At 45.4% G+C, this 23,178-nt stretch overlaps 1 protein-coding gene across 1 annotated transcript in view; it reads left to right on the forward strand.

Annotated features, from left to right (window-relative positions):
• Positions 1-3,265: 3,265 nt before the first annotated feature.
• The window catches only part of LOC102564808 (rho GTPase-activating protein 7), a 179,300-nt gene continuing 159,387 nt past the window's right edge, over positions 3,266-23,178 (forward strand). The window contains exon 1 of the mRNA XM_006263258.4: positions 3,266-3,502. Coding sequence (XP_006263320.3) covers positions 3,388-3,502 — 115 coding nt within the window. The 5' untranslated portion in view covers positions 3,266-3,387. The remainder of the gene's footprint in view (positions 3,503-23,178) is intronic.

Raw genomic sequence — 23,178 nt, forward strand, 5'->3', positions numbered from 1 at the left:
CTTGCTAGCACCATGGCTGAAAGAGACTTGGGGTCTTGACCACAAGATGAACCTGAGCCACCAGTGTGATACCATGGCCAGTAAAGTGAACAAAACTCTGACTTCCATCTACTGATGCTTCTCAAGCAAGACCCAGGATGTCATCCTCCCACTGTACTCGGCCTTGGTGAGGCCGCAGCTGGAGTACTGCATCCAATTCTGGGCTCCACAATACAGAAAGGACATGGAGAAGCTTGAAAGAGTCCAGAGGAGAGCCATGCGCATGATCAGAGGGCAAGAGAATAGGCCTTATGAAGAGAAGCTGAGAGCCATGGGACTCTTCAGCCTGGAGAAGTGCATGCTTGGGGGTGACTTGGTGGCAGCCTATAAGTATATAAGGGGTGTTCATCAGGATCTGAGGTAACGCCTGTTCACCAGAGTACCCCAAGGGAAGACAAGGTCCAACTGTCACAAACTCCTGCAAAACAATTTTAGGCTAGACATAATTAAAAACTTTTTTACTATCTAAGCCCCCAGAGGTGGTGCAAGCACCTTCTCTGGACACTTTCAAGAAACAGTTGGATGCCTATTTTGCTGGGATCCTTTGACCCTAGTTGACTTCCTGCCCCTTGGGCATGGAAGTGGATCCAATGATATTACGTGGTCCCTCCCAACCCTAACGTCTATGAAATCTATAAATTTGTTTTCTTAGCTCATGAGCAAATGTTCAGCCTTGGAAAGACCTCCTGTGTTATCCACAGGGATCCTGGTGTTCTCTGATAAAAAAACTGCAAATTCTCTGATAAAAAACCTAAAATCCATGATTAAAATTAAAGGCCCCCCCAGCCCTGCTGGTACCCCTCACTCTGCCCAAGCCCCCCACCCCACTCTGGTCATGCCCCTCACTCCCCCAACAACACCCCAGTCCTGCTTGTGCCTCTTGCCTCCCATCCCCAGCCCTGCCCCCAACAGCTCCCTGCCCCCAACAGAAGGCAGTAGCTGCCACAGCAGGAGCATGGAGCTGGCTCCCCTGCTGTTGCCTGCTTGCTCTGGGGCCAGCTCCTGGTGGCAGTGTGCGCTCCTGGGGAGCAACGGGGACCTGCAGGAGCACAGCCAGTGGTTTGTAGACCTGGAGTGGTGGACCACCAGCCAGGTAAGCACTCCATGTGGGGCTTTCTCTAACACCTCCCTGCTCCCTCATCCCCCAACCAGCTTCCCACAGGAGTGCCCACCCAGCCAGCGGTGTGTGGACCCAGAGCAGTGCTCTATCAGCCCTTCAGGGAAGCTGCACATGGAAGTGCGGAGCCCACTTGGACCAACAGTGCCCTGCTTGCACTCCACATGCTGCTGGCCAGGTGGGCACTCCATGTCTTTCCCTAACACCTCCCTGCTCCCTCAGCCCCCAGCCAGCTTCCTGCAGCCAGCTTTCCCCCCAGCCTTGATCTGCAACTCCCAAGACCCCCACAAGCCCCATTTACCTCACAGGCTCTAGCAAGGAAAGTGAGCCTGGCCCAAGCCTTAGGTGACTAAGAGCCTCAGGCCCCACTCTTTCCTCCTCTCCCTCCCCCTCTGGACAGGGTTGGGGGTTTCCCACCCTTTTTGCAATTAGCTCTTGCAGGCTGGAACTCTGCCAGCCTGCAGAGCTCTTTGCAAAAGTGGGAAATCTGTGGGTATCTCTGCTAAAAGGGAAAATCCATTTTTTTCTCTAATAAATTAGGGAAATCCATGGTTTTCTCTGTTTTTCCATGGGGAACGGAAAACCTAGATCCCTAGTTATCAGGTTCTGGGTTGAAAGAACTCTGCAAAGCAACAGGAGAACTTGGTCTTTGGAACTGGTCCTCAAGGTAAATACAGACGTAATCATTCCCTTGGCAGCCAGATTATGATGCTGGGCCCAAAATTCTTAAAGAAGAAAAGTTTTCCTGTATGCTGTTTGGGATCACACTGGTCCCACAGGGACAGAAATTACACATTAAGCAGTATAAGTGATCAGAAACGGGTTTCAATCTGTGACACAACAGAAGTTCAGTGCTCGTAAATTGCTTTTATAATGGCCAAAACCAGTTTAAGATAAACCTGCATAAATGCCACATCAACCTTAACTGATTTAGGTTAAATTGGTTTATTGAACTTCTGTTCCAGATCCCTTCCAGATTCAAGTGATCTTTATAGTCCCCCAGCATCCCAGGATGCTTTGCATCTTCTCTGCAAACCCCCCTTGCAGGGTGGGCAGGCTAGCTGTGGCCCTGGCTGTTTGCTCCAGTTGAGCAGGGAGGTGTTTTTCTAGCACCCCCGGCTTCTGGCCTGAGCCACTGCCACTGCAGGTATGTGGCTGCATTTCCGGAATCAAAAGTAAATGTTTGTTCCCTTACTTGTTGGTTCAATTCATGCAGCTTAAACTAATCTGCAAAGACTGAATCAATTCAGCCTTGGGCTTTTTGACTGCCTGTACTTAGCCATGTGGACAAAAATAAAATGAGTTACATTTTACCAAGATTTTGCATCTCCAATTTCTCTTCCTTTGGCCATTATACAACACCCTGGGCATCCACTACTACTCATTAGAGGGGTAGTAGTATACTAGATAGGCGACGAAATTGCCTTAGATTGCAGAAATCTGATAGGCAGTTTTGATCTGGGAGATACAATAGAAAATTAGGGTTAATTTGTTAATCAAAGCTTTAGGGCCTCATCCACAGCCCTTTGAAGCCAAACTGAAATCACCAGGTACAGTGGTCTTTGGAGCAAGCCCCACATAAGGTTGAACTGATAACAGCATAGAAACATTCCCTCTCAGGGCTCTCCATTTTCAAATAGTAAAAAACACCCTAAATAAAAAGCTCTATCTGAGGAAAAGGAACTGCAAGCATGAGACCTACAACACAAGCGTCATAAATAAGCAAACAGAGAAGAAACCTGGAAATAAGGAAGCTGTTACCCCACAGTTAATGCAAAGAAGCTGGGAACTCAAAGGTACGAGGCATTGTCTAACCTATTTTTTTTAGTTTCAAGTGACGCCTTGTTGCTTAACACTTTATTACTTTGAATGGCAAAGGATCGAGTCTGTTTATAAAATGTGGCAGCTGAGATTCAGAACTGCTCTTTGCTTTGAGGCAGGGGGGACCCAAGTGGGCTGCTATTTCCTTTTCAGCCTGGCCTGACCCCAGATTGTTTGGAAGGTTTTTTCTCTCTCTCTCTCTCTCTTCCCTCCCCCCCCCCCCACCCTCCCCGCTTCCAAAAGGGGTGTTAACAAATTACATGCAGCTTTTCTATACGGCAGCTTTCCAGTTCTGCCTAAGAGAAGAAAGCTGGAAGAATTGAGTTCTCATTGGTCTTAATGTACTGGGATTTTTTCAGGCTGTTGGATCTTAATGGGCTAGAAGTATTGCTGTGGATTTTATACGAAGAATGGCATACCCAGGGAAACATCGCTTGAAGAGATCCTTCAGTGAGCATATCAAGGACTCCACCAACAAGGCATGGGATGTGCTCTGGAAGAGTGCAAGAGAAAGGCGCTTATCAGGTTAGTCACACAGGGCATTTACTCTGTACTGATGTGAAGCAAGCAGTGTTTCTCAGCTCAATGGCAAAGAATGCAAGCATGTCCCCTAGCCCAGAGAGGCACTTTCTGACATTTAATGTGTAATTTTTTGTGTGTTGTATTTGTGCATCACTCTAGAGGATTAAGGGATCATGGCTTTATGATTCTAGCTATATGCTCTTTCACCTCTGTTGTGAACTGGGTGTTTCAGATCACTGTTCTGAGTAGGCATGAGTTGCAAGAAGCGTCAAGTGCCCAGCTGAATTTCTACCTTGAAATATTTATATTGCTTCTACTTTGGCTGAATTTTGGTTCTTTAACAATCTGGTGGTGTTACTGTGTCAAACTTTATACTCCATATTTGACAGGGAATGCAAGATGTTATGTGACAATGAGTTTCGAAGCAGGATTTTGGTGGTTGGCAACTGGTCTGCCTTATGGTTTTATAATCTGATGATCTGATTCTTATATGTGACATACAAATTTAGCACTTATTAGTGGCAGACAAGTATGTAATAGTTGTACCATTTGGATTACTATCAAATGATTGCAAAATGTCCAACATCCTTTTTCTGTGTGCACAACTAACCATCAAGCTATGTGACCATGAACAGCAGTGAGCACAAGCCCTGAAACTAATCTAAGTCATACAAAAGAGGAGGAATGGGTACTTTGTATATGGAGCTGAACTCCTTTTAGAATTTAGTCTTTGTATGACTTTTTAACTACTCAGAACCGTATAAGAATGACACAAGTTCTACATGATTGCTTGATAAATAGACATGCTGATTTTTCTGTCACTTTGTAGGAGTGGAAGTTGCATGGTTATATACAATCAGTGCTTCTGAAATGTACTCTAAATAAAGGCTCTTCAAAGAACATGGCTGTTATTAGAAACTCTTCTTTTAATGAAAAGAGGCCTGGCTTTTAGGTTGCAAACCTGACATTTTATAGCAGTAAAAGGTGCATGATTTAGAAGCGAATAATATTAGGTCGATGACTAGGGAAAAATTTTTCCAGGGCTTTCACTTCAAAGGTGTCAGGTTTGTGGAGGCAACTGATCTATGCTCTGTATTTTGAAATGAAGTCTTTTCAAAGCATTCTTCTTTAACGGTAAATGCCAGTGATGGGATATTCAGTAACAAGAGGAAGATTGGGGAAAGCATGGCTCCCTTACTGAAAGGAGGAGGCAACCTAGTGAGAGAGGATGCAGAAAAGGCTTCAGTAATTAATGCATTTTTCAATTCAGTATCCACAAGCAAGGTCAGTTCCTAGACTACTGCACCTGGCAGCATAGTTTGGGGAGGAGGTAAGCAGCCAACAGTGGTGAAAGAACAGGTTCGGGACTATTTAAAAAAGCTGGACATATACAAGTCCCTGGGGCCAGATGGGATGCACCCAAGGATGCTGAGGGTGCATCCTGACGTCATTACAGCGACACTGGCCATCATGTTTGAAAACTCATGAATATCAGGAGAGGTCCCAGATTATTGGAAAAGGGCAAACATAATGCCCATATTTAAGAAAGGGAAAAAGGAGGATCCAGGGTACTATAGACCAATCAGCTTCACCTCAGTCCCTGGAAAAATCATGAAGCAGATCCACAAGGCATCTATTTCTAAGCACTTGGAGGAGAAGGTGATTAGGAACAGTCAGCATAGATTCACCAAGAGCAAGTCATGCCTGACCAACCTGTTTGCCTTCTGTAGTGAGATGACTGGCTCTGCATACAGGGAGACCAGTGGATGTGATATTCCTTGATTTTAGCAAGGCTTTTGATACAGTCTCCCACAATATTCTCACAGGCAAGCTAAGGAAATACAGGCTGGATGAATGGATTGTACAGTGGATAGAAAACTGGCTGAAGCATCGGGCTCAGAGGGTAGTAATCAATGGCTCAATGTCTAGCTGATGGCCAGTATCAAGTGGAGTGCCCCGGGGGCTGGTCCTGGAGCTGGTTTTGTTCAATATCTTTATCAACAGCCTGGAAGATGGGATGGAGTGCACCCTCAGCAAGTTTGCAGATTACACCAAGCTGGGGGGTGTAGTAGATATGCTGGAGAGTAGGGCTAGGATTCAGAGTGACCTAAACAAATTGGAGGACTGGGCCAAAAGGAATCTCATGAGGTTCAACAAGGACAGGTGCAAAGTCCTGCACTTAGGATGGAACAATCCCATGCACCAGTACAGGCTGGGGGCTGACTGGCTGGGCAGCAGCTCTGCAGAAAAGGACCTGGGGCTTACAGTGGACAGCAAGCTGAATATGAGTCAACAGTGTGCCCTTGTTACTAAGAAGGCTAACAGCAAACTGTACTGAGTTGCATAGGTAGAAGTGTTGCCAGTGGGTCAAGGGAAGTGATTATTCCCCTCTATTTGGCACTGGTGAGGTTGCATCTGGAGTAGTGTGTTCAGTTTTGGGCCCCCACTACAGAAAGGATGGACAAATTGAAGACAGTCCAGTGGAGGGCAACAAAAAAGGTGAAGGGGATGGGGCACATGACTTATGAGGAGAGTCTGAGGGAATTGGACTTATTTAGTCTGAAGAAGAGAAGACTGAGAGAGGATTTAATAGCTGCCTTCAACTACCTGAAGCAGGGTTTTATAGAAGATGGAGCTAGACTGTTCTCAGTGGTGACAGATGACAGAACAAAGAGCAACAGACTCAAGTTGCAGCAAGGGAAGTTTAGGTTGGATGTTAGGAAGAATTTTCTCACTAGGAGGGTAGTTAAATACTGGAAGAGGTTACCCAGAGAGATGGTGGAAGCTCCATCCTTGGAGGTTTTCAAAACCCGGCTAGACAAAGCTTTGGCTAAAATAACCTAGTTGGGGCTGGTCCTGCTTTGAGCAGGGGGCTGGATGATATGACTTCCTGAGGTCCCTTCCAGCCCTAATTTTCTATGATTCTATGATTTTTCTAAATCTGTCCAACATTATAAGGCAATGTTGGGTTTCTTATGGTGGTTCACCTAAATTTTAATTTGAGGTAGGACAGGACAAAAAATTCCCCCTAACTCAGCTTTTGCTTTGTTGGAACATCAGGGTAAGTTTATATAAGGATTGCTAGGAATTTCCAACTGAGACCAGATCTAGAGTTGAACTTTGAAGATCTGTAGTCAGTGAAAATATACCCATTCAAGACAGCTGAGGAGTTGTTCCATTATCTTTTGATTGCATGTCCTATAAATAATGATGCCAGAAATGTCTGCTCATTCAGTATATGATGAAAACACAATTGTGCTGCTTAGCTATAATTTAGCAATATTCTGCACCATTACTTGGATTAGTGCCATGAGCAGATGGCAGTCTTGAGAGAGGTGTGCTTACAAATGGTAGGTGCTTAGAAGTGGTGTATGAGAACTCGGCACCCTTCAGAAACCATTGCCGGGTTCACAGGCTTTCCTTGGGAGCTTGCCTGGCCCCACCCCTGGCAGAAACCTGCCTTAATGTCTAATCCTACATACTTTAAGTGGGAAATCCCCTTGCACCTGTCACATGAGGAAATACATGTTTTATTTGACTGGAATCATGAAAATGTTGACCTTGTTAGACAAAAACCCATTGGAAAACCCTTCAGAAATACCTGGTCTCCTAGAGCAGTGACATCCACTCACTTAAAAAATGGCCCTTTTTTTTTCCTTGGGAACAGAAGTCTTCTAAAAGATTGAGATCCTGGTTTCCCCTGATAAAAAAAAAAATCACAAATTCTCTGATTAAAATCCCAAAATCCATGATTAAAATTAAAGGCCCCCCACAGCTTCCCAGTCCTGCAGGTGCCCCTCACTTTCCACCCACAGGCCCTGCCCCCCAGCCCTGCCAGAGGGGCCCGCAGCTGCCAGGTTATGGGGCCAGGGACCCAGGGCTGCAGCCCCTTGCCCCCAAGAGAAGGCTGCAGTTGCTGCAGCAGAACAGGAGCTGGCTTCCCCCTGCTTCAGGCTTGGGTGGTGGGGCCGGTTCCCACAGCTATGCACACTCCCAGGTGACAGGGGGAACCGTGCCCCTCAGATCTGTGCACAGGGCAGGGGTGGAGCAGGTGTGCACTGTGGGCTCGGGCTCCCAGCCTGGTGCCCTCCCCCATGGCCTCTGCTGCAGGGCAGCAGGGCAGAGCACAGGTGCACTGGGAAGTTGCTTACCACTGTGAGCTCCACACTGCCCTAGCAATGCATCTCGGGCACACGTGGCAGCAGTGAGGGACGCAACTGCGCACCACTGCTCATGCTGCTCCTGCATGCACAGGGGATGCATCGCAAAGGCAGCACAGATCTTGCAGCAGCAAGCAGTTTTCCTGTGTCCAGCAGTGCCAGGTCACACTTGCCGGGCTATACAGGTCCTGGGGGAGGCCAGCAGGGTGGGAGCCTGAGCCCACGGACGGCAGCCCACCCCACCCCGCACACAGACCACAGAGGGCTGCCCCCTCCCCCCCCCCCCCAGCTACCCTGGAGCGCACACTGCAACAGGGAGCCATGTCCCCCCCCAGTCAAGATAAGCTGCCCGCAGCCCCATCCCGCTCCCTGCTGAGGCCCTGCATTTGCACATTGTGGCCCTGGGCCCCAAGTCCCACACACTGCCCGGCTGGGCAGCAACCCCAGTCCCAACCCCAGCCTTGCCCAGCTCCTTCCCTCCCTCTCTATGGGGGACTCAATCCTCACCCCACACTTACCTGCAGGAGCTGCTCTCCAGGCTGCCTGGGACCATGTGCATGTACGTTTACATGGCACCTCTGCCTGACTCTCCCTCCCAGCCCCCTGCAGTCTGGAACTCTGTCCACCTGCAGAGGGCTCGGTATAAAACTGCAAAATCCCCAGTTTTCTCTGCTAAAATGAGAAATCTGTGTTTTACCCCAGTAAGGAGGGAAATCTGCATTTTACTCTGTTTTTCCATGGGAAATAGACAACCCGGATTGCTGCTGAACAGCTGTAAGAACTGTTTACGTTGAATGTTAATCAATTAACTCCAATGCAAAGCTTCCCACCATTCAGGGAGGTTCATATCAGAGAATCTCTTCCTACCTGCAGAACAATTGCCTTCAAGATTCCCAGTTTTGCTATAGATTTTTAGATTGTTCTCTCACCATTTGTAGTGTTTCCTAGGCAGTAAGTGCAGTTGATAGCTATAGGCCAAAGCAAAACCAGCAAACTTTTAGGAGTGACCACTGAATTACAACTAAGTTGGTTTCTAAAGAGTATTTACTAGAAGCCCAAATAAGTCCTTGAAATTCTCTCTGTGTGCTGTCCCTCCCTTCCTCATGTTTTGTTTAGGAGCACACACACATTTTGCAATAGAGCCGGCTGAGCCCTGCAAAAACAGTGCTTGCAAATACTCTTGTCAAATGCCAAACAGCTGTATTGGTCTATGTTCACGTCCTCTTCATGTGACCCAGTGTTGTTTGTATGGGAAATTACTGTTCCTAAATACAAATGGAAGTGCTGCATTTCCACATGAGCAAAGCATTTGTGGAGAAACTCTTGTTCTTTGGCATGTGAACAGCAAATGACATGGCAAATGTTTGCTTCTCTTTTTTTTAAATTCTGCAAATACTCAAATGCACTGTTAGGCAACAAATCTCAGAGAGGTTGAAAAATCTAATGTCTTCTGCAATTTAGTTTTAGATTAGTTATTGATTTCAGTGAGACCCTGGAGATCACTAGCAAGAAATCTGAGGCCAGTATAGTCAAAGTACTGTAGCACTTTTATAGCCAGGCAGTGCTTAAACATCAGCTTATGCAAACCATGCTAAGACTTGGGGGCAGGTCACCTCTTGGTCATAGGCACATTCAGTGAATCAATCACATTTCCTGTTGAGCCAAATAAGCTGTCATGGTTCCTATTGATCTGAGTTATTGGAATTCTTTCTATGAATGTTAAATTCAGGTTATACTATGACATTCTCAGTCTTGCCCCTGTGCAGTTTATAGTGAAAATAGCATTCCTCCTGTATGTTTCTAGACTGCATGACAATTGCAGATTGGCATCCATTCAAATATATAGCTGTACCTTATCCACAGAAAAAAAAGAAGCCACCCCTGATGTGAAGCTAGTTAGGTGCAAAGGATAAAGAAAAGCAATCAGCAATGCACTTGAGGTTAATTTTAAGGAGAAATTGGAATACATTAGACCTTCACATCCTTAAAAGGTGCACTTATAGGATATTAAAAATGGCAGATACCCTGTAAAAATTACTTATAATAAAAGTTTTTAGACTATATAAACATACAGGAAGAATGCTGCTTTTTCCTTGTATGTGTGTGTGTGTGTGTGTGCGCGCACGCATGTTATATGTAAGCATATTAAAATTGCAAATAGGCATTGCTATTAATTTATTCATATTGCTTCAGAGTTGATAAATTTGGAAGAAACTGCAACAAAACCTTTGTTAAATCCTGGGTTATCTGGAACAGAGTAACTAAGATCTGAGAAGTGACTAAAACTGGCAACTGCCTACCCTGTTTTTCCCACTGTATGTTCAATCATGTCTGACTGTTTTCACTGATGAAGGTATATTATTTCTGTTAGCCATGCAGAGAGCTGGGCTTCATCCTGGCTCATATATTTCTGACTGCCACCGGCTGCCTGGATCTTGTGCAGGTCAGTTGTCCTCTTTGTACCTGAGGTCAGATTACATGATGATAACTGTCCTTCTGATTTAACAAGCTTATCGGTGATCCATTAGTGTTTTGAAAGGAGAGCCATGCTGACCTCTCAGCCTGGAAATTCTTGTTTAGGGAGGAGTGGGAAAGGGCAGGTTGACTCTCTGGCACTGCTCCATTCTTTCCCTGGACTAAGTGTCTGTGTTAATCTGTCTCTGTGCCTATGGGGTGGTGGCAGATTGGGGACCTTGCTACATTCTAATTTTGGGCAGCTCCTGGAGCTCTTAACACCTGGATTGTCCTCAAATTAACACCTGAAACCATAGGCAGTGGAAGGCTGGTGCTAACAGGGCTTAGCCCTCCCAAACTTTTCACAGTGGCCAGTGAGAGCAGCAGCACCATGGTGCCACCATTCCACAGCTCCTGGTGCCACTTGGCGTGCAGCCACTCCTCTGCTGCTGCGTACTGCACCAGCATGCACCGGCCCTGTGGGAGGGAGGGGCAGGGGTCAGGTGAGGCTCAGCCCCCGCAAACAATATTTTTCCTCACTGCTTATGCCCAAAACTAGTTTTAAGCACTCGTTATGCAGCTCAAAGTTGTCACTCCAGGGCAGGATTCACCTCTGATCTGTGTTACCCAGCTCATAGTATAAACTCCCCTTCTGCCCCACATCCCCCATTGGCCCAGATGAGATGCACTGTCCCCCCAGCCCTCCTCAGCACCCCAGATCCCTGCCCCGCCCCCAGGCCACACTTGCTTTTGGCTGCTCACACTACCTGTCCCATAGGGGGGGCAGTCAGGCAAGGGTTAACCTGCTTGCCAGGCCACCACTACTGCTCTCTGGGTGGGCTCAGTCTGGAAAAGAGCAGAAGTCTGGCAACTGGGCAGGCAGATTAATCCTTCCCTGTCTGCTCTGGGGGGAACGGGCAGTGCCAGCAGCCACAAGTAAGCTGGGGGAGCCTTGGAAGCCCAGAATGGGAGGCAGGGGATTCTTTTCTTTCAGTCTTCCAGGCCTTTGCTGGCCTGAACATGTGATTTGCTCCAAACTGGAGCCAGCACAGCACTAACACCCATCAATATTTGTGTGGCTCTGTAAGGTATAACAAGGCCCTGAGAATGGTAATGGGCAGGACCTAAAGGGATAGTAGCACTGTTCTTCCAACCCTCCATACAAATCTGACTTTTTAATAAAGAAGTAGATGCTAAATCCCTATAATCATGACTTTTCTTCTCTTCCTCTCTAATGCATAATCCCCACCCCTGAGAGAGTGATCAGGGTCTTGCAGTGATGACAAACCATGCGTGCTCTTCCCTCTGCAGGAGAGTTAGCCAGACCTGGATTGCTTGGTGCTGAGAGCAGGGATGGGGAAGAACAGCAGGAGCCCTTGCAACCCTAGGAAAAAAAAGATATTGTTGAGACTATGACCCTTCTATGCTACGTGAACTGTATGGAGGTAGCCATTTCCCAGCAAACTCCTCACTTTTGCTAATGAAGACTGCATTCCTCCTGGCCATGCCCTAAAAGCAGTGTGCCTCTACCTCTTCTGTTTGACTGCTTCCTGAGAGGCTGAAACATGTTCTGGACAAAAAAAACCCAGTAGTGGAAGACATGTATTTAAATGGAAGAGTCTATTATTTGAAACAACTCCTGAAAGGCTTTATTATACACTGCTGAGTAAATCATGCCACAGTCTCCAATACTAGAAAAAAAAGTGGAGGGGTGGATCAAAATAGGCACAAAGCACCTGGAATCATCCTTCTACAGCAACCAAGAGCTTCTTAGGTCAGCAGATCTCTCCACCAGGCTCCTCTGGAGTCCTAACTGTAATTTAAAGATTTCCCAAGCAGATCTCATGATGAGAACTAGGATGCAACATATCTATCCCCTGTGGGGAATGGTTTCTTAACTGAAACAAGAATTCATCTTACTGAGACATTCATAACAACTGTTGTGATTATATATTAACAAGAAAAAAATCAGTATACCATAGACCACAGAGAATGCTCATAGAGGGCACGAGGAGATGTATCACAGAATATGTCCCACAAGTTGAGCCCCAAAATTATTTAGCCACAGGTAAAATAGACAGACCAGAGCTCCAGAGAGAGCCAACTATTACCACTTCTGGATAGATGCATACATGTAATGCTCTCTTTAAGGCATTGATAGCCCATTGCCCAACAGCTGTAATTACTCTTACATGAAATTATCATTTTTCTTTCAGCTGGTGGGAGATGCTAGACTAGGTTTTCAGTTAAATAAAACATTCAATGCATAAAATAAATATAAGCTTTATTGACTATGACAGTAATAAATGTTCTAGTTACTTAAATTGGCTTTATAAATATTTTTCTTTAGGAAGCTTTATGGGTTGTTCATAGAACTGTTCGATGCTGACACAAACTGCTTGCGTTAATCTCTACAGAGCAAGAAAGAGATTTACAATACATACCAATATTTATCCTACTTATAATCTGTAGGAGTGCTTCTAAATGGTGAGTACCAGTCTTTTTCTTGAGAAGGCAAGGGAAGGATATAGAAGACTCATTCCAGAATGTGGCTATTCTTAAAGCTATTGCTTGAACCCCAGTAATGGTTCATGCTAAGTGTGGCCTGAGGAGCCAAGTTTAGATTTGAGTGAGATATATAATCTCCCCAAGTTTGGTAATGTTCATGTGTAGCCTTCTGTTTCAGCCCATTACTGAGTTAGAGTTTGGTTATTGGTCCTTCCCAAAACTCCCAGTTGTGTAATACAGTCCTATGCTGTCTCTGCTTGCAACGGTGTTAAATAGCTACTATTTATCTCTGTGATAGAGGGCAGTTTTCTGTTTAAAAACACATCTCCCAATCCTTCAGGTATGACAATGGGCTCACTTGTTGTCCCAAACATTCCTATTTTATCTGATGGCACTCGGAGATATTTCTGGATATCAAAGAAAGGAGGACTCCATCGCACATTCAATGTAGGGAGCTCACTTCTTGTTTGCTACATTATAGAAGATATGATGTGTGATGCTGTGCTCAACAGGGTTCTTAAAATAGTTTTAATATTAATCCTCTAGTTTTTGGGTTTCTGGAAAGAAAAATTATTTGCAGTCTCAAGAAATAATAAAAAGAACTGTGCAAGTTCTTTGCAACAAACCCTAATAGGTGGGTTTGGGATCTACTATGTGTGAAATAAAGTCTGCTTTTTGCTTGGCAAGTTAGCAAGCTGTTGGTGTTTCGCATCAAAACTATAGAAAAGTTACCCTGTGCTGAAATCCACTATGATTATGAGAGTGTTTTCAGGATTCCTGGATAGACAAATAAGGGTATCTTTGGGGAATTAAAGGGGCTATGATTTTAGGAATTTATAAGCCAAGTTTTCACAGAATATCTATGGGATTTAGAAATCTACTTCTAGGCTACAGTGAAAATTGCTGTCCTAGTTATTGGGGTTGTTTTGAAGTCCTTCCATTGGCATAAATAAGAGTTGCATATCAGTCTGGCTAGTATAACACAAGCCTGTTGATAGGTGCCATTCTGGAGGGGTTAATTGTGGCTCCCTATTCAAAGTCTATTGAGTTTTATGATTGACTTCAATGGGCTATGGATCAGGTTCTGTAACCATACAGGAAACCCAGAGCCCAATGGGAAATGTCTACAGAGCACAAAATAAAAACCAATTAAAAATAAATGTGGTTTGTATTTCTTCAAACTGTATTGTTTACTCTTAGCAGACATCAATGACTGAGAACTATAAGTCTCCTTCATCTTCCCATTTTAAATCTGGGCTTAAGCTGAGCCAAGTCCAGAAAGTATTGGCAAATATGGTGGGATCTTATTTGTTCTATCTAGTTCTTGATGAAACTGGAGCACAGACTTCTATTATGTCTTATAAGGTTTGAACCTCTGCCTCATGTCTTCAGGTGCTCTAAGTGCACAGCCAGCCATTTTCTGGCCCAGGAACTTATTAAACTTCAATCATACTATTTCCAAATTAAACAAGACAATTGGGAGTGGATGTCCCTTCCACACAAGAAGTTCAAGGACCTGCACAATGGAATGCAAGGTTCTGTGCAGATAGCATTGTTTAATTTGGCTATATAAATTATGAACAGGGTGCTCTGTATGTCACTTACGGCTGACCTCTTCTCTGGCTCCCCTCATTTGTCTGTTGTATGGGGGGTGGGGCCTTGAGCCTCAGGGAGCCATTAAGGAAGCTTCTGGGGCCAGAGATAAGGGGATAGCCCAAGGAGGACTTGGGGACAGGGCTCAGAGCCCTGATCCCCCAGGTGTGGGGTTGGAGCCCTGAGAGTGTGTGTGGGCTTGGAGCCATGTGTGTGTGTGTGTGTGTGTGTGTGTGTGTGTGTGTGTGTGTGTGAAGAGAGAACCCAAGGTGAGGGCGCTGGAGTTGTGAGCTCTGGTGAGGAGTGAGAGTCCCACATGAGACTCCAGAGCTCAGGTCCCAGTGCTAGCTAGTTGGAGGAAACATCTGCAAAGCATATGCAAACAATAAGGGGAGGCTGAAGTAATATACATAGGCTCTTGTCATCAGGGCAGATAAATGGGCAGCCTCCTGCCTGATTAACATTGGATAATTAGTAACATCAAGGCGTGGCAGAAGAGAAGGTGGGTGACTGGCCCTAAGACAAGTGGCTGGACCTATGTCTAGACTCGCATGTGTGCATGCAAAATAGCCCCTGTTGTTCTCACCATGTGTTTAGCACATGGCAAGCTGGGCCCTGTATCTGAGTAAAATATGTAAAACCTTCTGGCTGCATTGGCCAGAGAAAGCAGAAGATCCTCCAGGCAAATTGAGTAAGAGAGAGGCTGGAGTGTGGCCCAAGGCTTAGGTGATGTCATACCAGGTATATAAGAACAACTCAACTAAGGTTTCTAGCTTTTTCTCCTGTGGCTGCTGAAAGCTACACAGCTGAACTATAAGCCAGGAAAAAACACTGCTTGTGTGGGGGGTGGGTGTTGTTCATGTGGGACAACACAGTAATTCATTTAGTTTTTCCCAGGTGGTCTGGGTGGGGATTAAGCCAAGGAAAAATATATTAATACCCCAGAATTGAACCAGGCCCTTGCTGCTGCTGACTGGTGCCTGGCAGAAGGGTTACATAGAAAAAGGGGTTATAGGAGCTGGACCAAACTTACTGTCACATAAAATAAGTTAAGTAACATTTTCTATCAGGGCCCATCAGCAAAAAACACTATATAATTAAGGGTGCACTGATAGAGATTTTTGGGGCCAATACTGATAGCCGATATTTAAGGAGGCAAAAATCGTCCGATACCAATCCGATTTTTTTAATTGGCCAATACCAATCTGATTTCTGATACAGCTGCCTCCAGCTGGTAAGTCTGGTGTGGTGGAAGGGGAAGGGGGAGGGAAGGGGCATGGGGGAGGCAGATCAACACCCCCTGTGGTGCGGGCAGGGGAAGGCCCTGCCCAGGCAGGACTAGGTGGGGACCAGAGCCATGTCTCATGGAGGGGAGGGGGAAGTGGCTCCTGCTGCTGCGTGCACCCTGGGAGGGCTGGGGGGGAGGCATGTGCCCCCCAGATATGTGCAAGTTTGGGTGGGGCAGCCTGCAACTGGGACTGTGCACAGTTCTTCTCAGTGGGGGCTGGGCTTGGAGTAGGTGCTGGTAGCACTGGGCAGGTGCTGCATCCACTCCAAATTTTGCTTCAGCTCCCAGCGCTGCTATCGCCAATGACCCGGTGCAGTCCCAGCTCTTTCCGGTACATGGGTGGAGGTGGGGCATTGACCTGGGGTTGCACTGGGTAGCTGGCAGCAGCAGTGCTGGAAGCAGAGTGGAGGCAAAATTTGGAGTGGATGCAGCATCCTCCCAGCACTGCCAGTGCCTGCTCTGATCCCAGCCCCCACTGAGAAGAGCACCATGCAGCCCTGGCTGCAGCCCACCCTGCCCTACCCCACACAGATCTGTGGGCACATGCCCCCCCGTGCCCTCCTGGGGTGCAGGCAGCAGCAGGAGCCACCTCCCCACCACAAACTGTGGCTCCACCCCCCACCCCTCCTAGGCAGCACCTGCCCCTGCCCCCTCCCTCACCATGGGGGACATTGATCTGTCCCCCTCCCCATCCACCACACCAGACTTACCAGCTGGAGGCAGTTCTCCAAGCTGCCGGCTCTTCTCCTCGCCGCCTGTGTGCTGTGCTGTGGATGCACAGAGCACAGACATTTATCTGATAAGTAACCGGCCCCATTGGGCCTATATCCAACACAGCCAGTTTTCTTTATACTGGTACCAATCTGATATCGGACCAATGTATCAGTGCACCTCTATATATAATGGCTTCTAAGATAAATATGTATTGCCTGTACATCTGTTTTGATGGGAGTGTGGTACTAAAAGAACAATTGTAGTGAGAAGTTTAATTTTTGCACTTGCTGCTTCCTTGCTCCCTCAAAGCCAAGAGATTTATTTTTACCTTAAGTCTCATTTATTTCCTCAGGGCTCATTTACAATGATGATACGATTGGGAAATACCACCATTTGTGTGTGGTGGCTGATCAGGAACGTTAAGGATGTTTTAATCTTTTTCCATGTAGCTTTTATGGCATATGGAGGCTGAGATAGGCCCTGTGTAAATAAACAGATGACTAAACTTAATGAGTTTAAATCTTAGACAGGGCCCTGCTTATTCCCAGTTCTGTTCTCTAAATTACAGCCTTTTAACTTGGTCATGAAATTCACAAAAATTACCTTGTCTGGTTTCCCATTGAGACTCATTAAATAAGACAGTGGCTAAGGAAGTCATTTGAGAGCCAGTTCCTTAAGTTTCTGTCATAATATGGTTCTTAATAGAGGAACATAGGGCCTAGGGACAGAAGTTGCACATAACCCAGTTTAAGTGATCAGAACCATTTTAAACTTGTAACAGAACAGAAGTACAGTGCACATAAACTGCTTTCAATATAGTCAAAACCAGTTTAAGATAAACCTGGATGGATGTAGTAGCAGACTTAACTGATTTATGTCAAACTGGTGTATGGAACTTCTCTTCCAGATCCCCTCCCGATTCAAGTTAACTCACAGTCCCCCAGTATCCCCAGATGCTTTGCAGCCCGGGGCTGTGCTGTCTGCTCCAGTAGAACAGGGCTGGCCCTCCCTTTCCCCTCCTCCCCGCACTTTCACAGGGCTGAGGCAGTAAAGCCTCTACTCCCCAGCCTCTGCTTGTGCCTGTCAGCCTGGAGGGATGGGGGTAAAGGAACAGACTGCAGGATCCCCTAGCCCAAGTCTACACAGCACAAGGGGAGGGAAATACCCTCTGTGGGGCTTATCACCCCCACACAGTTCTTCAAGCTGGGCTGGATTCACCTTAGCCCCACCCCTCACCAGCTACCCTTGTGTCTAAGGGTCTGGGGGACAGGGAAGATACCCCCACCCCCTGCCCAGTACTACCCTTCCCAGCTGAGGTTTGCAAGGCATGGGGAGGGAAAAGCCCCCTCTTCCAGGCTTTTTGCCCTCACCCCCACCCCTGCAGCTGTCTTTCCAGTTTCAAAAGTGAACACGAGTTCACTTGCTTATCAGTTCAATCTATGCAGTTTAGAGAACCCTACAAAGATTGAATCAATTTAGCCTGGGGCTTTTTGACTGTCTTTACTTAACCAGGAAGGTTGCTTCTTTCCCAGGAGGTAGGGGGTCAGAGGAAGCAAGTAGAGGTCTCATCTTAGATTTTGGTATATTTATACACATCACACATTCTGGAACATCTCTTGTTATGAAAGAACTGACATATCAGAGTATGGAGCTGGAAGAGGTGGATTGGCAGCAGTATCTAGAAATGCAAGAAATCAAGCTTTCTCTAGGAAGGCACCAACATTTGTGCAATGCAGAATCAAGACCTCTGGTTTTGAATCATTTAGAATTTAGTGTTTAAAAGTTTTTCCTGATTAAAACCTTCATAGACAACAGTTTCTGGTCTCCTTCAAGGGAGGAAGGCACATACCTGATGAGCTTTCAGCTTTTAATGGTCCAGGCTCTAAAATACAAAGAAATACAAGTACAGATTTGGAAATGGAGTTTTCATTGCTGCATATAAGAATTACCAGACACCAGGACACAAGTGTTCTGTGATCTTCTGTTTCCATGATTCAGATACATGAAAAAAGTAATGACAATAGAAGCTGGAACATAGAAATGGCTTTAGTGGAAGAAAAAAAAGTAGTAACAGCTGCTTGAAACTGTGATTAACCTAAAACAACACGCTTTTAAAGTTTCTTTAAAGAATTTTAAATATTAGAGTGATATTCATTCTAAACTAGAGACTTGAGGGGAATGTTGGAGCAAGCTTTTTAACTGTACAAATTTCAGTGAATTTTTCAACATGAAGAATTTTCTAGATTCCAAATTGATGGGGATTTTTGCAAAGTACTTTTTTTTGTTCTCCGTCTATGTGAAAACAAATTTCAAAATTTTAGTTTCCAGTAAAATAAAACTTCAACTGGCTCTAGACTAAACATCAACTCTGACACTCCTGAAGCTAGTATTCAGACTTGTCCAGGAACAACTAATTACTTCAGAGAAAGATAAGGTTTCATGCTGTTATCTGTCTTCTAAATGCAACCATAAAAATTCAAATCACTTTTGTGTAGAAATGTACCTGAACCATTATTTTCCAAACCCTGGAAAGGAGGAGTTCCCAAATCTCTGTCACTCTCTACATCTTATAACTTAAATACATTTCTAATCCAATAGCAAATGTTGTAGCAAGACACTGCATTCACCTCTGCTGTCTACTCCAGAAGTATGTAGCTGATCAAAAGAAAATTTAATTTTCTTAATAATTTATAATAACTGAGCATGTTTGGTAGACTAGGCTAGGGCATGGACAGATGAAAAAAAATATACTGAATTAAAAGTCATGGGAAGGAGGGCAACTTACTGTTTGATCTGATGTTCCAGTAATTGGTTTGTGTGCCTACAAAGTGAAAGCTTACCTCTTTCAGGGCTAAGATGTTTCAGTTTATTTTCTACTTACTGTGGAGTGGACAAATGAAACAGTTCTCGTGCAACAGCTATTTCATGGTAAGTCCTCCATCACTCCCCCTTAATTTGGTATATTTTATATTACTGCTTTCTATACAGAACCCCTGCTCCCTGCAAGTCCATTTATAGCATCTGACAAAGCAAGCTGTCACTTCCAAAGCTTATGACTTTTAGTTTAATTTATAAGATGCCACTCTGCCCTGCCTTCTGCCTGACTTAAGACTAATTCAGCTAACTATCTTTCAGTGTAATTTGTCCATGTTTCTGCCAGAAATAGATGTTGTCAAATAAAGTGTATCAGCTGTGCCGACATGTTTTCCAACACAGCTGATCCTCTTTGGGCAAGACACATCACCTGTTGTCCCACCCATTGATTTGGCAACATGTTAGATGATTTTTTTTTTTTAACTGAACAAATTTTAGTAAACTATTCAACATGAAGAATTTTCCAGATTCCAAGTTCATGGGAATTTTTACAGCATACTTTTTTTTGTTACTTTTTTTTTTTCAGCAACTGGCTGATGGGGTGCACCCAGAGAGTAGTGGTGGATGGGTTGTGGATGGGATGGGAACCTGGTGAGATGTGAGCAGTGGGGTCCCCCAGGGCTCAGTCCTCGGGCCCACACTGTTTAACATCTTCATCAGTGACTTGGATGAGGAGGTTGAAAGCATGTTGTCCAAGTTTGCTGATGACACTAAGATGTGGGGCAAGGTGGGCACACTTGAAGGGAGAGAGAGGCTGCAACTAGATTTAGACAGACTACAAAAGTGGGCAGGTGAGAATAGGATGGGGTTCAACGTAGACAAATGCAGGGTGCTGCACCTTGGGAGAAGGAATCCACAGCGTACATACAGGCTGGGGAGTTCCCTTCTTGAAAGCACAGAGGCGGAAAGGGATCTCGGAGTCATTACTGACTCCAAGATGAACATGAGCCACCAATGCCAGACCGCAGCCAGCAAGGCCAGCCATACCTTGTCATGCATCCAAAGATGCATCTCAAGCCAGTCCAGAGAGGTGATACTCCCCCTCTATGCAACATTGGTCAGGCTGGAATTGGAGTACTAAGTCCAGTGCTGGGCACCGCACTTTAAAAAGGATGTGGCCAGCCTGGAGAAGGTTCAGAAGAGGGCCACCCGCTTGGTGAGAGGGCAGCAGGACAGGCCCTATGAGGAGAGACTGAGGGACCTGAATCTATTCAGCCTCGGCAAGAGGAGGCTGAGGGGGGACCTGGTGGCTGCCTGCAAACTTATCAGGGGAGATAAACAGCAAGTAGGCAGAGGCCTTTTCTCCCCAGCACCACCTGGGGTGACGAGGAACAATAGTAATAAGCTGATGGAGAATAGGTTTGGGTTAGAGATCAGAAGGCAATATTTTACAGTTAGGGTGGACAGAATCTGGAACCAACTTCCCAGGGAAGTGGTCCTTGCCCCTACCTTGGGCAAATTCAAAAAGAGGTTAGATGATCATCTGTCTGGGGTCTTGTGAACCCAGCATTCATTCCTGCCTGTGGCAGGGGGTCAGGCTAGATGATTTGTTCAGGTCCCTCCTGACCCTAGCTACTATGAAACTATGTTGTTGTTCCCCTTCTGTATGAAAACAAATTTGAAAAGTAATGTGTCCAGGGCTTGAGGTGGCTGGTCCTGTGCAACCCAGGAATTCCTGTGTAGGATTTGGGCCTCTCAAGCTCTGGAAGTACCTGCCCTTCTTTTCTGTATTACTGAGATACATGCTGGAGAATTTCAGGGAACATCCTGGTAAGCAGTTTCTTGCTTGCAGTCACACCCTGATGTTCCCCAGGATGCATCTCTTCAAGCAAAAAAGCTAAAGTTTCCCTGCTTACTCTCAGAGATCCTAGGGGTGCATCTCTGTAAGGGGGAAACCCAGCTCTCCCTACTTACGGAGACATGCCCGGAGAATCCCTAGGGCATGTCTGTGTAGGAAGAAAAATCTGGGCAGGCATTCCTAGGACTTTTGGGGCCTGGTCCTGCATGGGAATTCCCAGGGTGCACAGGACTGTGCCCCTTCAAGCACCTGTCTGCAGCACCTGGAGAGTATGAGCAGTTCTGCGCTGCCTGGGCTCTCTTGCCATAAAGCAAATAGACAGACATCTCCCACTAAATAGCAGCACAAATTAATACCACCTTTGTCACAGTCACACATTTTGGCCATTTGTGGCATGACAAGAGGCATGGACATCAGTTTGCTTGGCCTTTGGACTGCCATAAAATTTTTCCAACAGCATAAAAGTGACAAAAGGTGATGTCTGTTTCTACCCTCTATGTCTTATGTTTCACTAAAGAAAGGTGAGGGGTGGAGGGGATGGAAATGAGATGCAATACACCTTTAATCCTGCTAAAGTAATTTGTAATGCCATTTTTTACTTGGTACAATAAAAACGAATTATAAGCTATAATGTCTTGGTTCAGTCATGCTTTGAATATTATTAGTCCCTCTAGTTAATAGCGATACTCAGTAGAACAAATACTGCTTCTTCTCCTGCCTAATATTATCACATCTGTTCTCTATTTTAAAACAATATTGTGATAAATCTTCCCAGCAAAGAAGGAACTGTTCAGTGCAGTTGTATTTCTTGCTCACAGTAGATTGGCTTGACAAAGACTAAAAACAAAATCCCATGACTCTGCTTCTCTTCTCTTTCCCTTCTGTTCTTCTGAATAACACTCTTCTTCCCTGGAAGTGGCTTTTGCTTTTAGTGATTTAAAGAAATGGCTGTCCTGTAAACAGGGTTATAAATGTTGGCTCAAACTTCCTCTTAGCCTAGTCATTTGGTTGTGATTTGTGTCATACACACAGCATTATGGAAGGCAGTGACCCATTGCATATATTATATTTTCTGTAGTAAGTGCCAAAGACAATCCATCGTCCCTTACATTGTTTGAGAACAGAATGAGTTACAGCAAACGCAGTCATGTGCAGGGAGTTTGAACAATACAGGATAAAACCTAACTGGAATTAAAAAAGACATTGACATGACATTATCTTAGTGCAGTTTCATTTAGAGCAGCATTCTGTCCTGGCTCCCCTCCATCTATCTTGTAGTCACATTTGAAAAAGGAAGAACTCCTACGGATAGTTGCAGTTGCAAATACTTGTTGCTATTCTTGTCCATAATGTAAACTGAAGTGAGAGCTCATGAGGGGAGAACAAGCCAAAGCCTACAACACAAATCACTTTATTGTGCCTGTTGAACCAACCTATGTAATAAAGGACGCAAAAGCAAAGATTTAACAGTGTGCAGTTGAGGTTCGCTCCCTCCTCACATAAATCACTGGTCATGCTGAATGTCAAACAGTTCCACCCAGACTTCTCTTAGACTTGGAGGAGGTGAAGTCTGTGTCTTGTGTTGCTTAATTCTCCATTTGTATTTTCTTTAAGTAGAGGAAAATACTTTTCTTCCCCATTCTGGGGACTCTTTCCAATGCCAACAGACATTGTCATGCTTTCCATTGTTTCCAGAGGGCATTGACTCAAGCCTTGGTTGCTGAAGCAGATAGTCTGTAATATCCTTGCAGTGGTATAAACATTCAGCAACATGACAATTCCCTCCCCCAAAAGTTATTAATTTAAATGCCTTGCAATTCTAAGCAACGAAGTAAGCCTTAGCCTTCATTACATCTCTGTCCTGAAAATGTCCAGGTAACAAGACGATTAGATGGCAGGTAATTTGGGGTTTGATTTGCAATAAGGGCTCAGTTTAATTTATGATGCAAGATAATTTAAGTTTTCATACAGCAGTATCTGGTCACCCATCAATGGATCTGGGACTTTGGAAAGAGGGTGCAGTAGCAGCAGCTTGTGCATCAGGGTTGGCTGCATCTTGGGTCTTTGTTTTCTCATGACATGCATGCACACACACTCCAGAGTGGACAGGCCAGGCTGTAGGAGCAGCAGCAGAGGACTTTTTTAAAGTCCTTCAAGCACTTAAGAATCTTCTTCTCCCATTTCCTTCCCCTTCAGCCTCAGCTGTACATTCCCTCCCTTCCTCCCTCCCCTGCCCTCCACTGCCGTTGTCCCCCGCTGAGCAGGGGGCGGGTGGGGGGCTCCAGAGCTG

The sequence above is a fragment of the Alligator mississippiensis genome, chromosome 9 (genome assembly GCF_030867095.1).
Source record: "Alligator mississippiensis isolate rAllMis1 chromosome 9, rAllMis1, whole genome shotgun sequence".
NCBI lineage: Eukaryota > Metazoa > Chordata > Crocodylia > Alligatoridae > Alligator > Alligator mississippiensis.